General features: G+C 45.1%; 1 protein-coding gene across 1 annotated transcript; it reads left to right on the forward strand.

Annotated features, from left to right (window-relative positions):
* Nucleotides 1-4,220: 4,220 nt before the first annotated feature.
* has2 (hyaluronan synthase 2) lies at nt 4,221-9,693 on the forward strand (the record flags this gene model as incomplete). Its single annotated transcript, XM_084444012.1, has 3 exons — nt 4,221-4,847; nt 8,238-8,339; nt 8,737-9,693. 3 exons carry the CDS (start codon nt 4,221-4,223, stop codon nt 9,664-9,666), a joined length of 1,659 nt encoding a protein of 552 aa, XP_084300138.1. The 3' UTR covers nt 9,667-9,693.
* Between the last annotated feature and the right edge of the window lie 4,256 nt (nt 9,694-13,949).

Raw genomic sequence — 13,949 nt, forward strand, 5'->3', positions numbered from 1 at the left:
GATGATTTAGCCTGCAAGCTGGCCGGCGGAGCGCTCGGAAGCCAGGCAGTGGCTCTGTGCCACCTCAGCCAGAATTCCCATCCTCGCCTCCCACACTCTCTGTGAAATATGTCCAGTTCACTCAATCCGCTTTTTATACCTGTGCCATAGTGGACACTCTCACAACAATAATATGCTCTACAGTAGAGCTGTGCCTATGTTCAGTCTTGGCCCTACAGGGACATCAGTCCCTCGATAGTTCCAAAGCCACATGACCAACGTGGGAGTACACAAGGGTTACAGAGGAGGAGGGAAGGAGCAATGGAAGGTGCACAGTAAAGAGAAACAGCCTTCTTGTGTTTTCTTCGATACATGTTACTCAATTTATTCCGAGTAATGTAATTCTTTTCATGCGTAATCTTCTACTCTAGAAGACATGTTTCGTAGACTGTAGTTCTACTCTTACAGGGACATATATGGACCTCAGGGCTCTCTCTAGGCATTTGCATGTTTCTTTACAAATCCCCTCTTTGGGATAAACAGCACAGGCTACAGTGCTTACCAAGCCTATAGCTATAGTAGAAACAGCCCTACTTACCAAGCCTTGATAGAAACAGCAGGTTGAAGTACTTATCAGTTCTTACCTGTCCCCTAGTACCTGTCGGAGTGCTGTACTTACAGACCGCTAGTCAGTAATTGCTAACTACAGTATCCAACCAGCCTTGAGACAGTACAGTACATCAAGTGTAAGACAACAGATGGACCCCTCCCTCTCTCTCTCTCTCTCTTCCAACCCCCCCCCCCCCCCCCCCCCCCCATGGGTCTGGGACTTCCTGCCTTAGTAATGATTGTCCTGAGGGCCATCTTCATTGTAACGCCTTTTAAAGTCGCACTGAAATGAAATGAAAAAAGCATTCTGTCCCATTTTGGTTCACATAATTGGTCATAGTGTTCACCTATTCAACTATGTATGCCAAAAAAATTACAAAATTCTACTTTTGTTGTATTCTTATATCAAAGTATATAATTTCTTACTTCCTGGAAAACGGTAGGTCACGTGCAATGACGACAACAGGTACCTTAGATTTTAGGCCAATAATCTCACGGCATCCCCCCGTCAATCAACGCTATCCTTCTATCGAATCTGTCTAAAGTTCTTAAAACCCGTCCACTTGTCAATGTTCCAATCAAATTCCTCTAAACGCATGTCCCACCCTCATAGCTTGTTTGCATCGGAAATACGTCCAACTACGGAAGTTAGATGATCTCAAACGTCCGTTTCAGTGCAACTTTAAATGCAGACTCTGGTCTAGTCTGGTCTGCCACGCAATGGGGGAGATACTCCCCCATAGCCATCTACTGGAGCATAGATGAGCTACAGGTAAACCCCCAACTCACTCATATTTTAGCCTAGTACTACTACGGGTGCAGCGGTTGTCTGTCATAAAAAGCCATGAAAGCATACAACTGGTTGCTACTGTAAAAGCTGTACACTTACAGCATCCAACCACACTCATGAACTTCATATGCCCATAGATATGCAGTATCTCTGATATTTTCTATGCATTTGCATTTGCCTTAAGTCCCTATCAGACTCAATCAAACTCGCTCAGTACAGTCATTCAGTGCAATATTCCTTTTTGAGAACTATACACATTAATTCCTTCCCCATCTTCCCTCTGTGTGTATAGTAAATATTGCTGCTGAATCCACACTACCAGGTGTGCACTGCACAAATTACTGTCAAGCAGTCCCATGGTGCATTGCTGTGATAAGCAGCAATGCCCCATGGGACTGCTTGACAGTAATTTGTCATCTTCTAAATGCTGTAGGACACTGTAGGAAGGTAATCACAGACACAGACCATAACTCCACTCCATTCTGTTAATTGAGAACAGCTTCAGATTTATAGTGTTATATTTCATATTTTGTCAAAGCCTTGGACCTGGAGGAGATTTCCCCACTGAGTCTGACTGAACTCTCCGGTTATCACATGTGCTGATGATCTCTTCCCCTCTTGCTGGGATGCATTATACCCATCCTGGCTTTGGACCAGACTCTAGGGGAGTCAAGTTAATGACATTCACATAAATGCAAAACAAACAGCATAAATAACTAGCCTCACTTATGTAACAGTTACCATGCATGTGTCCCTAGTTTATGATGTACCGAAGATCAACAGTACTTCACTTAAGGATTCATGTGTTTCAGTACTAGAGGAGGACACGCTCTGTTTTTATGGCCTCGTGGCAGTCCTTTTGCAGCATGTTGCATCAATACAGCGACAACTGAGATCATTGGCCATCAATTGTCAGCGGCGTTGTGTTATCTCAGGGAGGGTCATCCCAGAGGAACCAATACGTCAGTCAGATGAGGGCTCAACTGTGCAAGGTCAACATAAGGCTCTGGAGCAACTGGGATGTGATCATTCCAGATCTGTTGGTGACCCTGACTTCACAACGTTACTCACTCCTCCTGATAAGCTACGTATGTGCTATCTGTGAATCGGAGCCAAGCTTTTATATCTAAGCATTCGGTCACTGAGTTTGTAGCTGACACCTCAATGAGGGTTTTCAGGTACATTCTAAATTGACAGTGGGACTATAAAGCAAGGATAGTTTGGAACAGGCATTATTACTGGGCTATGGTTCGGGTTAGTACCTGTTGGAGTACTTACTGACCGATAGTCAGTAATTGATTTTTCCAGCCTGCCTTGAAACAGTACGTAAACTGTAAGACAACAGATGGATTCTCTCTCACCTCTTCCCCCTCTCCCTCTCTCTCTCTCTCTCTCCCATGAGACTGGGACTTCCTGCCTTAGTAATGACCGTCATGAGGGCCATCTTCATTGTAACGCCTTTTAAATGCAGACTCTGGTCTAGTCTGGTCTGCCACGCAATGGGGGAGATACTCCCCCATAGCCATCTACTGGAGCACAGATGAGCTACAGGTAAACCCCCAACTCACTCATATTGTAGCCTAGTACTACTGTGGGTGCAGTGGTTGTCTGTCACAAAAAGCCATGAAAGCATGCAACTGGTTGCTACTGTAAAAGCTGTACACTTACAGCATCCAACCACACTCATGAACTTCATATGCCCATAGATATGTGTCAGTTTGTGGCTAACACCTCAATTAGGGTTTTCAGGTACTAAAAGAGTATATTGACAGTGGGACTATAAACCAAGGATAGTTTGGGACATACATTGTTCTGGGTTAGGGTTAAGGTTGGGACAGGAGTTGTTCTGGGTTAGGGTTGGGACATGTGTCCTGGGAAAAGCGTTGTCAACACTCCAGTCTGTGGGATCCAGCTTGTTCTAGGAGGGTGTTGGCAGGCCCAGGTAGCAGGAGTCAGCGGTCTTATTTGAGTGACGTTAGGATTCTCATACACCTACTGTACTGTAATAAAGAATAATGCATCGTATTTATATAGCGCCTTTCCATATGCTGGAAGCACTATATGATCTTTATACTACAGTACATTCTACTGGTGCTCACACACTCATCATTTCCCTTTCATCCTCCGTGCCAGGAACGTGGCTAATTTAGGGCGCTGCAGTCCAGAAACATGATAAAATACGTCAACGTTTCCTGCTCTCGCTATACGGCACCTATAACCTTCAGCTGTCACTTAGAGGTCGTACACGCAGGCTTGTGGGAGAAGGAGCGCAAAGGCTACCAGAACAAGGGAAACGTCGAGTGCCTTTGGGAGTCAGCAGTCTGGCACTTTCGCTGCACTGTGACAGAGGGCCTTTAGTGGAGAGAGGCAGCATTTAAAATTTCACTGTTCACGTCTTCCCACGGAGATATAAACAGATGATGTCAGAGGGTGGTGCTCCACTGGCGGGTCTGCCAAGCAGATGGGGGAGCAGCCTCAGTGAAAAAGACTTGGAACAAGTGGCCATAGAGAACCAACTGACATTTAGAGGGGATTTTTGGGGGGTGGGAGGTGGGGGTAAACTTTACTGCGGTCTTAACCTGGTTTTTGTTGTTGTAAAACGTGCGCCTGGATGGTAGAGTGGAAAGTTTGGTGCTAAAATAATGCATTATGGGGACATAATTGGTTTCATGAAATGCAATAATGATACAACCATTACATATAGCAAAATGACTGTTTATTCAATGCACTTTATTAACCAATGACCAAAGTCCTCAAAGTGCCTCATGTGTTTTTCAACGAATCACTGCCCTGCCTTTTGTCATCGTCTCAAAACTGACTGTGTGTCTCTCTGACTTCTCAGATGAGATGTGACAAAGCCCTCACATATCTGAGGGTGTTTGGGACCACGATGTTCGGGGTCTCGCTGCTGGTGGGCATCTCCACGGCCTACATCATGGGCTACCAGTTCTTCACGACGGCGCACAACCACCTGTCCTTCGGCCTGTACGGCGCCATTCTGGTCATCCACCTCATCATACAGAGCCTGTTCGCTCTGCTGGAGCACCGCAACATGCGTCGCTCTCTGGAGACGCCCATCAAGCTCAACAAGAGCCTGGCGCTGTGCATCGCTGCCTACCAGGAGGACCCCAACTACCTGCGGAAATGCCTGGTCTCCGTGAAACGGCTGACCTACCCGGGCATCAAGGTCATCATGGTGATCGACGGGAATAACGAGGACGACAGCTACATGATGGAGATCTTTCGGGACGTCATGGGCCGGGACAAGGCGGCCACGTACATCTGGAGGAGCAACTACCACCACCGCGGCCCGGAGGAGAGTGAGGAGTCCTACGCCGAGAGCATGCAGCAGGTCTCCCGCCTGGTCCTCGGCAACAAATGTGTCTGCATCATGCAGAAGTGGGGGGGGAAGCGGGAGGTCATGTACACGGCCTTCAAAGCCCTGGGGAGAAGCGTGGACTATGTGCAGGTAAGGCTGAGGGCTGAGGGGGGGGTGGGATGGGGGGAGGACAGTTTGTGCCAAGCTAAATATGGGGGACTACAAAGACGCTTTTGTTCCTGTTTTAGAGGCATGGCGGCCGTGTGCGTGCGTGCGCACGTGTGTGTGCGTGTATGTGTGTGTACCGTACCTGGTAGTAAGTCTGGAGGTAACAGTCACTCTGTTTCTTTTCAGATCCCTGTAGTTTACAAGTCCAGCTCAGACCTAGGTTGGCATAACATCTTCTACCGAGGCCTTGTTGCTGGCAGAAGACATTTTAATCATTCATTTAAACCTTCCATGTCTAACCGGTTAAGCACTAGCTTAGCATGCTTTTCCTGTGAGCCTACCATGTTTAAGTCCATGTGTGTTAATGTGTTAATGTTCACCCTTCAGCATAATGCAGATGTTAGCATCATTAGCAGTGCCCCAGAGGTGAGATATACTGTAAGTGGTACATGGAGATCTCCTGCCTCATGCTCCTGCCTCCTCTAGACATGCTATGCTAACATGCTAAACAGGCTATGGAAGGTCCAGCAATGATGACTTGTTTTCAAAAGAAGAGCATATCTTTATAAGCAGGTAATATCGGGAGAGACTGCAGAGCCAGTGAGTTTCCCCCCGACCTGCCTGTTTCAATTATATCCCTGACCTCTGCTCCTATCCCACAGCAGTTTGCCGTAGGTCTCGTCTGTCTCATAGCTGGCTACCAGTGTTGCACAGTGTGATCACATTCACTGTAGGGGGTTGTCTCTGGAGACTGTTCATGAGGGTTTATGGCTCAGCCAATTAGAGCTGACTGGCAGCTTATATACTTTAGGCCACACTTATCTTAGAAGACCTAATATCTGACTCTCCTTAAGATGAATCCATCTAACAGCACGGCTCCAATGCAGCCGTCAACCATCAGCCATCTGTCGTCATTCTGACACAGCAAACTCTGTACCCTAAAAGACATCTGATTCCCCTGTCTACGCACATGATTTTCATTCTAGACAGGCATGTTAATTGCTTACCCTATTTTACCTATTTCAAGCACTTTTAGCCCTCTTACTGACTATTAAAAAAAAAGAAGCCATATTTAGGCGGCATTCCGGATAAATCCCGATATATCCCGATATTGTACACAATGCAAATATCGACCCGATCGGTCAATCCAATATATCAGACTAATTCTAATAGGCATAACTAGAATGGCTATTATTGTGACAAGCTGTCATCGATACCCCAGCACACTGCATCATGATAGCCAGTAGTCTGATATTCTGATTTTTCAACGGGTCCTCCAGTTAGCTAGCACCTCACTATCCTATGGATTGCTGGCTGATCACATACAGTACATGTATGGACCTATGGACCAGATTGGGAAATTTGGATCAGTGCAGTCGTATTGTAAATAGCTTGATCGGTGCATTGAATCTGTGTATTGTTACCCTCTTATATACAGTATAATAGGTAAAGCATAGCTTCTATAAATGGAAAAGATATTGAGAAATACATTACCATTTGGAGGTGGATATGTATCTTGGCGTGTTTGAGCTTCATACTTCAGCAGAGTTTGGAAGAGTGTGTCAATTACAATGCCAAAGTTTATTTCATGTCCAGCTGTGATGACATACTAGAAATGTATCAACTTTTGTCCCCAGCTGTGGATAAGGATGACTGTAAACAGTTGTCCTCAGACAACCCTTAGTTTACATTACTCCCAGACAGCAATACGATCAGGGCCATATACAGGACAGATCTGGCACTTGTGTCTTAGTTCCGGCCCATACAGTATATGGCCCAGATCCACTTGCTATCTGGGCTGCTACGAAGTTAGGGTCACTGTGTCATAGGTCATAGGCTACAGACAATAGTCTATCCGTTTATAAGATGACTAATTGATTTCATGGTTAGTAACCATGTCTGACAGCTGAATATGTGCATGAGCTCTGAGCAAAAGTCTTGATTTTAGTTTGGCATGCAAACACATCCTTGAGCAGAGCAGGAGACATGGGTTTGAAATTGGTCATGAGCTCAGCTATGGTGTTAATGGGTTTCCAGTTGAACTATTACATGTCAAACACGTGTTGTACAGTTCAGACTCTGCCAATTATCCCTACATATTTCATTTTATTTCAAAAGAACGGTTGTATCTTGTTTCAGCTGCAGCAAAGCTTACTCAATGATTTATTATCAAACTGTAAAGCTTAAGTGTGTTTTCTATTTGTTTTCAACATTTCAAGTCTTTGTAGTGTTTTGTTGGGTTGGAGTTCTGCCATTCATGGCGTACAGTAACAGAGAACCGACACTGTTGGACTGTGTTGGCTAGACAGAACAAGTGATTCTGTTTCACCTGAACTAACTTTGAACATATGAACAATGATGCTGGAACACATAAACATGGTACGAGTAGGGATGCCAGGCAGGATGCATTGATTAAACATACAATACTTTCTCAGTACCGTCCAAACAGCACTCAGATGAACCGTGGGGGGAAAAAACATGACAAGCCACAATGCGACAATTTACAATTTTAAAATGTGAATCGTGTAGAAATACCATTGCAAAGACCTTACTGTAGATCATACAGTTTGACAACAAACCATTGCCACCACCAATTTCTGCCAAGGTCAAGTAGAGTTCCCAGGCCGCTTCCCTTGGGCATTCCCATAACACCCACCACAGCTCTCCTCACAAAGGCGTCATTGACCTCACTTACTGAAAAGCATTCCCAATTATAGGAAGTAAGAGGACACCAGACCTGCTTAAATATGTTTCTGTTTCTCACACTGTTCACTGACCTTCTGCTTGTTTGGAATGTGTAGTCCAGGAAACAAACAGGTTGCAATGCTTACATATATGTGGACCCTGCACACTATGAAATGTCACAGTTAAAATCTGCTTTTCATGAGAACAAACATCATGTAAACACAGCCGCTGGGATGCATGTTCTGCAGTTGCTTTTGTTTAGTAAGCTTTATTTGTAGGCTTTACATGGTTTTAAATATACAGTAATAGACGCCACATAAATTACATCAATACATCTTTTTTGTCAAGCTTGCAATCCTGGGAGGACATGCTACTCCTCTATCACCCAAATAACATGCCACATCACAGAAATTAAATCAATCAATCAACCAACCAACCAACCAACCAACCAACCAACCAACCAATCAATGAATCAACCAATCAATCATTCATATCCTTTATTTGTTCACGTCTACTTTAATTGGCTACTGTATAGGATTGACTGCCATAATCTGCTTCTCAGAATAAGGGAGTTCCTGTCTCTGTAAGCAGATCTATCGGCCTAGTTTAAAGGCTAAGTTGTATTGTGCTGGAGAGCGTGAGAGTGTCGGCAGCTTTCACAGGATAGTGTGTCCTTTATGTTGTCAGGTGTGTGACTCGGACACAATGCTGGACCCAGCATCCTCAGTGGAGATGGTGAAGGTACTGGAGGAGGACCCCATGGTGGGGGGCGTGGGAGGAGACGTACAGGTACATTTTACACCTCTTTATGCAACAAATACTTCTGGCCTTGCAGTGTAACTTGATTTATTTCCGATGCCTATTTACAGTTCCATTTCAATCACTATTGCACAGCCACATGAATGATCTTAAGTCACATCTGTAGAATGTGTTACCAGCAGGGTAGTGATTAATGATACTGCTGAAGGGGTACTGAATGTGTTCAGTCCTAAGAATATGTAACTTCTAACTAGAAAAGGGGGATCAAGATGGTACAGTAGGTTGCCGCCCTGAACCTAGATTTGAAGGTAATGTGTACATACTCAACCCCTGAGGACCCTACCCTCTTTACTTAGAAAGTAAAATGACAAAACGCTGTATCAGTCAGTGAGTGTATTGGTAACATTGCCCTGTTCCCTTCATACAGATCCTGAACAAGTACGAGTCATGGATTTCCTTCCTGAGCAGTGTGAGGTATTGGATGGCCTTCAACATTGAGCGGGCCTGCCAGTCCTACTTCGGCTGTGTCCAGTGCATCAGTGGCCCTCTGGGGATGTACAGGAACTCCCTCCTCCATGAGTTTGTCGAGGACTGGTACAACCAGACCTTTATGGGCAGCCACTGCAGCTTCGGGGACGACCGGCACCTCACCAACCGTGTCCTTAGCCTGGGATACGCCACCAAGTACACCGCTCGCTCCAAGTGCCTGACGGAGACCCCCATCACCTACCTGCGCTGGCTCAACCAGCAGACCCGCTGGAGTAAGTCCTACTTCCGTGAGTGGCTGTACAACGCCATGTGGTTCCACAAGCACCACCTGTGGATGACCTACGAGGCCGTCATCACAGGCTTCTTCCCCTTCTTCCTCATCGCCACGGCGATCCAGCTGTTCTACCAGGGGAGGCTCTGGAACATCCTCCTCTTCCTTCTCATCGTGCAGGCCGTGGCGCTCATCAAGTCCTCCTTCGCCAGTTGTCTCCGTGGCAACATCGTCATGGTGTTCATGTCCTTTTACTCAGTCTTATACATGTCCAGCCTGCTTCCCGCCAAAATGTTTGCCATAGCAACGATAAACAAGGCAGGGTGGGGGACTTCGGGGAGGAAGACGATTGTAGTGAACTTCATTGGGCTGGTGCCGATATCCGTCTGGTTCACCATCCTCTTCTTCGGCATTATCTTCACAGTCATCCAAGAGACTAAAAAGCCCTTCCCAGAGTCGGAGAAGATAGTCTTAATCATTGGTGCAATAGTGTATGCCAGCTACTGGGTCATGCTCTTGACGTTGTACACGGTGCTGATCAACAAGTGTGGTAAGAGGAAGAAAGAACAGCAGTACGACATGGTGCTCGATGTATGACACATGTGCAATGCATGTATGCCATCCTCCACTGACTCAATCCACTCTCTCAACGTTTACAAAGTGAAGAATCTCAGACTGCTCATTGGGGGACTCTCGGCAGGCGGCGTGAAGTCACCTGGCCAAGCGAGAGGTATCGTTGCTGCTGCGACTGGAACTTGCGTCCTGTTTTATAAAAATGTAATAATGACCATGTTGACACCATGGTTGGTGATGTTGTTCTTCCTGCCAAATGATAACCACCTAATGGACATCATGTTTTTCTAGACATGGAGCGGCAAGAATTTGATACTTCCTATGCACTTTTATGTCTCACTCCCCATGTGCAGCACAATGCTTGACCGTGTCATTTGAAGTTTAAATACCTCAGTGGTTATGTTTGCATTGTATGAATGAGCTACTGGGATGCAGTCCAAGAAGTTGCATTCTAGTCTCAAATAATTTATGAACTTTTGTTATATTTGTTCTTTTTTTTTATACATTGTACTTAATGAAAGTCAACGCTGGATTTTGCCGTCTCCTGGCCTTGCTGTAGCAGTTGACTTTGTAGGTTACATTTTGTATTGTGTAATGCATTTTTATATAGACCTTTTTCTTCTATTTTTTTGCTTAGCCACCAAAGAGTCTCTATTTTCATTCATTTTTATATAAAATGGAAATCCAAAATGTGAAATTACGAGCTGGTTTTTTGTCTGCAATGATAGCAATAAAATGCAATTCTAGGGATAAGTTATTGAATACAAGAAGGGTGATAAACCTGTGTTTAAATGTACTTGGACAGAAAACCAGCATATTTATAAGAAAAACATTCTGTGGTTTATGGATGTATGTGCTCAGAAAATTATATTTTGATATACCTTTTACCGAGGCCTTACTGCATGACCTTCTGACAGCCTTCAGGAAGTTCAACAACCTGCATCACATGATGAGTACTGATGACCATGCAATCAGATATACAACAAACCAGATGAAAAACAGAAAGCTTTGCACAAAATGTTATGATCTATTCACAACCATGTATAGTACTCTTTACTCCCTAACGTGACTGAGATGCAGAAATGACATGAGATTAACTATATTTGAATATCTTTAGAGAGTATAAAATCAAATTTAGACCAATATATATATATATATAACTGATGATGAGACCAATTAATGAACCATGACTTTGTGTTATGCCACACATATTCATGGGCAGTGTTATCATGAAGCACTTTTGTGTTGTGCCAAATAAAACAAAAAATGTTTGCTTTACTTTGCTTTTCCATTTTATTGTATTTAATTAATCAGAAGAACTCTATTAAATGTGTCACCTGATACAAACAGTGTCATCCTGCTGTATATTAATGCCATTTAATGCCGATGAAGCATCAATTTACCCACACATAATCCTGACATAACCATGATGGGAATCATTCAAACCTTCTTTACATGACCCTAGACATGATCCTGACCTTACCCATGAGGGGGATCATTCAAACCCGACCCTGGTTAACCATGAAGGGAATCATTCAAACCAACTGCACTTGACCCTAGTTTAGACAAAGGCTAATCCTGACATTACCCATGAGGGGGATCATTCAGACCTGACCCTAGTAAAGTACCCTTTAAACACTGAAATCCCACTAGTTTGATGACGTATTGAGATGTCCACAGTAGCCCCAGCACTGGCCGGTGAGATTAATGTTGCTAGTTGGCCTGTGTTGCGTTTGTGCTGTCTGTGTAGTAGAAACAGATGAACAGGAGAACAGAGGGCCTTTCTCCCTCCCCTATCAGGGGTGGACGGTTGTCATGGCAGACACTCTTATTTACTGTACACACAAAACTCTGTAGTGAAATCAGGCGTCTCTAGACTCATACCATACGCACAAGCAGTAGGCTACGCTTTCCAAATCACAGAAGGCTCGCTCCAACCTTAAATCAAGCAAATGAAATAAATCACACCACGGAGAGTGCTATAGCCTAGCTCAAGTTTGTAGGGGGATTACTCCTCCACCTCTAGCATTGTACTCTAACTCTGTAGTTTTAGAACATTATGCTCTATCCTATAAACCCAGACTACATTGACCCACGCCTGGCTATCACTCACAGTGGGGATGACATGCCGTAACTCTACGTTAACACCAGCATGTTTAGTCATCTGCCGCTAGCGGAACCTCCTGAGCTCTGAAGCTCCTTGCCGTCTCAGACCATTTACACACTGGCAGCGCACCAGCGTGCACCTCTCCAGGTGGTCAAAACCGCTGCCATGGAACAAAATAACTTGAAACATTTTGTCCTGGCTCGCTGTGAGAGACGTCCAGACGGCCAGATTTGATCTTTCTCCCTGTCTTTCACCTTTATGCGCATATGCACCGGTTCTGTGCGGAGACGTAGACCTAATCGAGGCTGCAGAACGACCCATGTAGGCAGCGACGCTGGAGCCAAGTTCCTTGAGTGTGTCAGCAGCCAACGCCATGGCCGCAGGCCTGCTCCGCCAGATGTATTACAGCACAGCTCAGAGCTGCATATATTCCCCCGGCCGGCCGGTCGGGAGAGGGAATGTCTTTAACTCATGTCGTGTTCGGCAGGCGGCCGGCCAGGTCCTACTGCCAGACCTCAGCAGTAGTAGTACACGACGGTGGTTGCGAGACAGTTAATCTACGCACTATGAGGACGTGTGCTCCGCATGATGTAAGTCTCCTGTAGGTTTGATAGTGGAACAGCATGTTTGACGTAGGCTATAAAGAACATCACTCCTCTGGGTGTGGATAGAGTCTCCATTGTACATGCCTGGGTTCTGATTCTACCTCTTGAGGATGTGCGTGCGTGTAGTGTCATTGAAATAGTCAAGATCACACCCAATGGGGTAGTTGGCTCTGCAAACATGTGTTGATAATAATAATAATTTAACCACACATATAAATATGAAACATAATGGACGTCATAATAATTTACTGTAACAGAGATGTTGATGATTATGATTAGGGGGTTAGACGGTCAACTTCTTATCTGGCTGAGGTTCATGACGAGAGAGAGAGAGCTATGCATGTTTGGAGCTTGTTATGCTGTTCTCTTATCTCAAATTGCACATCCTTATAAATACACAACTGCATTCATTTTGAAAGGGCGTGAACAGACTCATAAAGAGCCCTTGTACAATTGTGCTGTAATTGAGCTTCCGTGAAGCAACAAGGAAATCAACTCGAGTCCCCTCTGAGGACAACCTTTTGGCTTACTACTGTAGTCTCAGACATGGCTACAAGATGAGGGGAGAGTACTTCTGTTGTTTGTCATGCCTGAATACTGGAAAACTATGCTAGCTTTGTTCTATACCACCTCATACTACATGGCACACTGTCTGCTCACAAGATGTGCATCCAGGAAGTGTTTGGCTCATCCCAGGGGGCTGAGCTCTCTGAACATGTGTATGTGTTTTATCCTAATGGTTTCATTGTTTGGGGCTGTGGGAAAAGGTTCAAACAGGGCCCACATAGGAAGAGCCTTCCTTCAGAGTAATGACTCAGCTTCGTCATTAGGCTTTAATCACGGGCTGCTTTCGCAGGAATCACATCTATTGCCCCGTTCAAATCCTCACAGAAGCTATGGTATGCTCTCTGCTCGGATGAATGCAGATACTGTATACAGTCCATACGTGCGCACACACACACACACTCACTCACCATTCCCCAGCGTATAGCTGTGGGCTACACGTGGAACACAGTCAGTGCTCTCCTGAGGGCTGTATGGTGACTATCAGCTCTCTGACAGCTGAAGTCGGAGGCCCTCTCTCTTATTCAGTCACTCTTGGCTGGAAGAAAAAAGCCCACATGACTCCGGCTGACTCAGGTACTGGGCTATTAAGTTCATATGTGCTTTTTCATGAATAGACTTTTAACAGTTTTCCCGTAACAGAGCTAGATATCGCAGTTAAATATTGCTCTGTTCTGGGGGGCAAAAGCATTGGTCCGGTCCTGGGTGGTCGACCTGTTCTCTTCAGGGGATATCTAGTAGTCCAATTAAGCCCACTGACTAGATCTAATTAAATCATTACCGGGTTAAGTGGAGTGGAAGGAGAAAGAAACACTGTGCAGACGGATGCTGACAGGCTTTGATTCCTGACCGGCAGGGTTGACCACCCATTGGTGGACCAGGCAGTCGTCAAGGGGGGTCACCCATCCTCCAAGGGGTTGTCGCAGGATTAAGAAACGCCTCATATTGAGAGCTCAATCTAGGCAGTACTAAATCAACCCCCCTTGACCCCCCTATATATATATATATAGGGGTTTATATATATATAAACA

The sequence above is a fragment of the Borostomias antarcticus genome (genome assembly GCF_949987555.1).
Source record: "Borostomias antarcticus genome assembly, chromosome: 10".
Lineage (NCBI taxonomy): Eukaryota > Metazoa > Chordata > Actinopteri > Stomiiformes > Stomiidae > Borostomias > Borostomias antarcticus.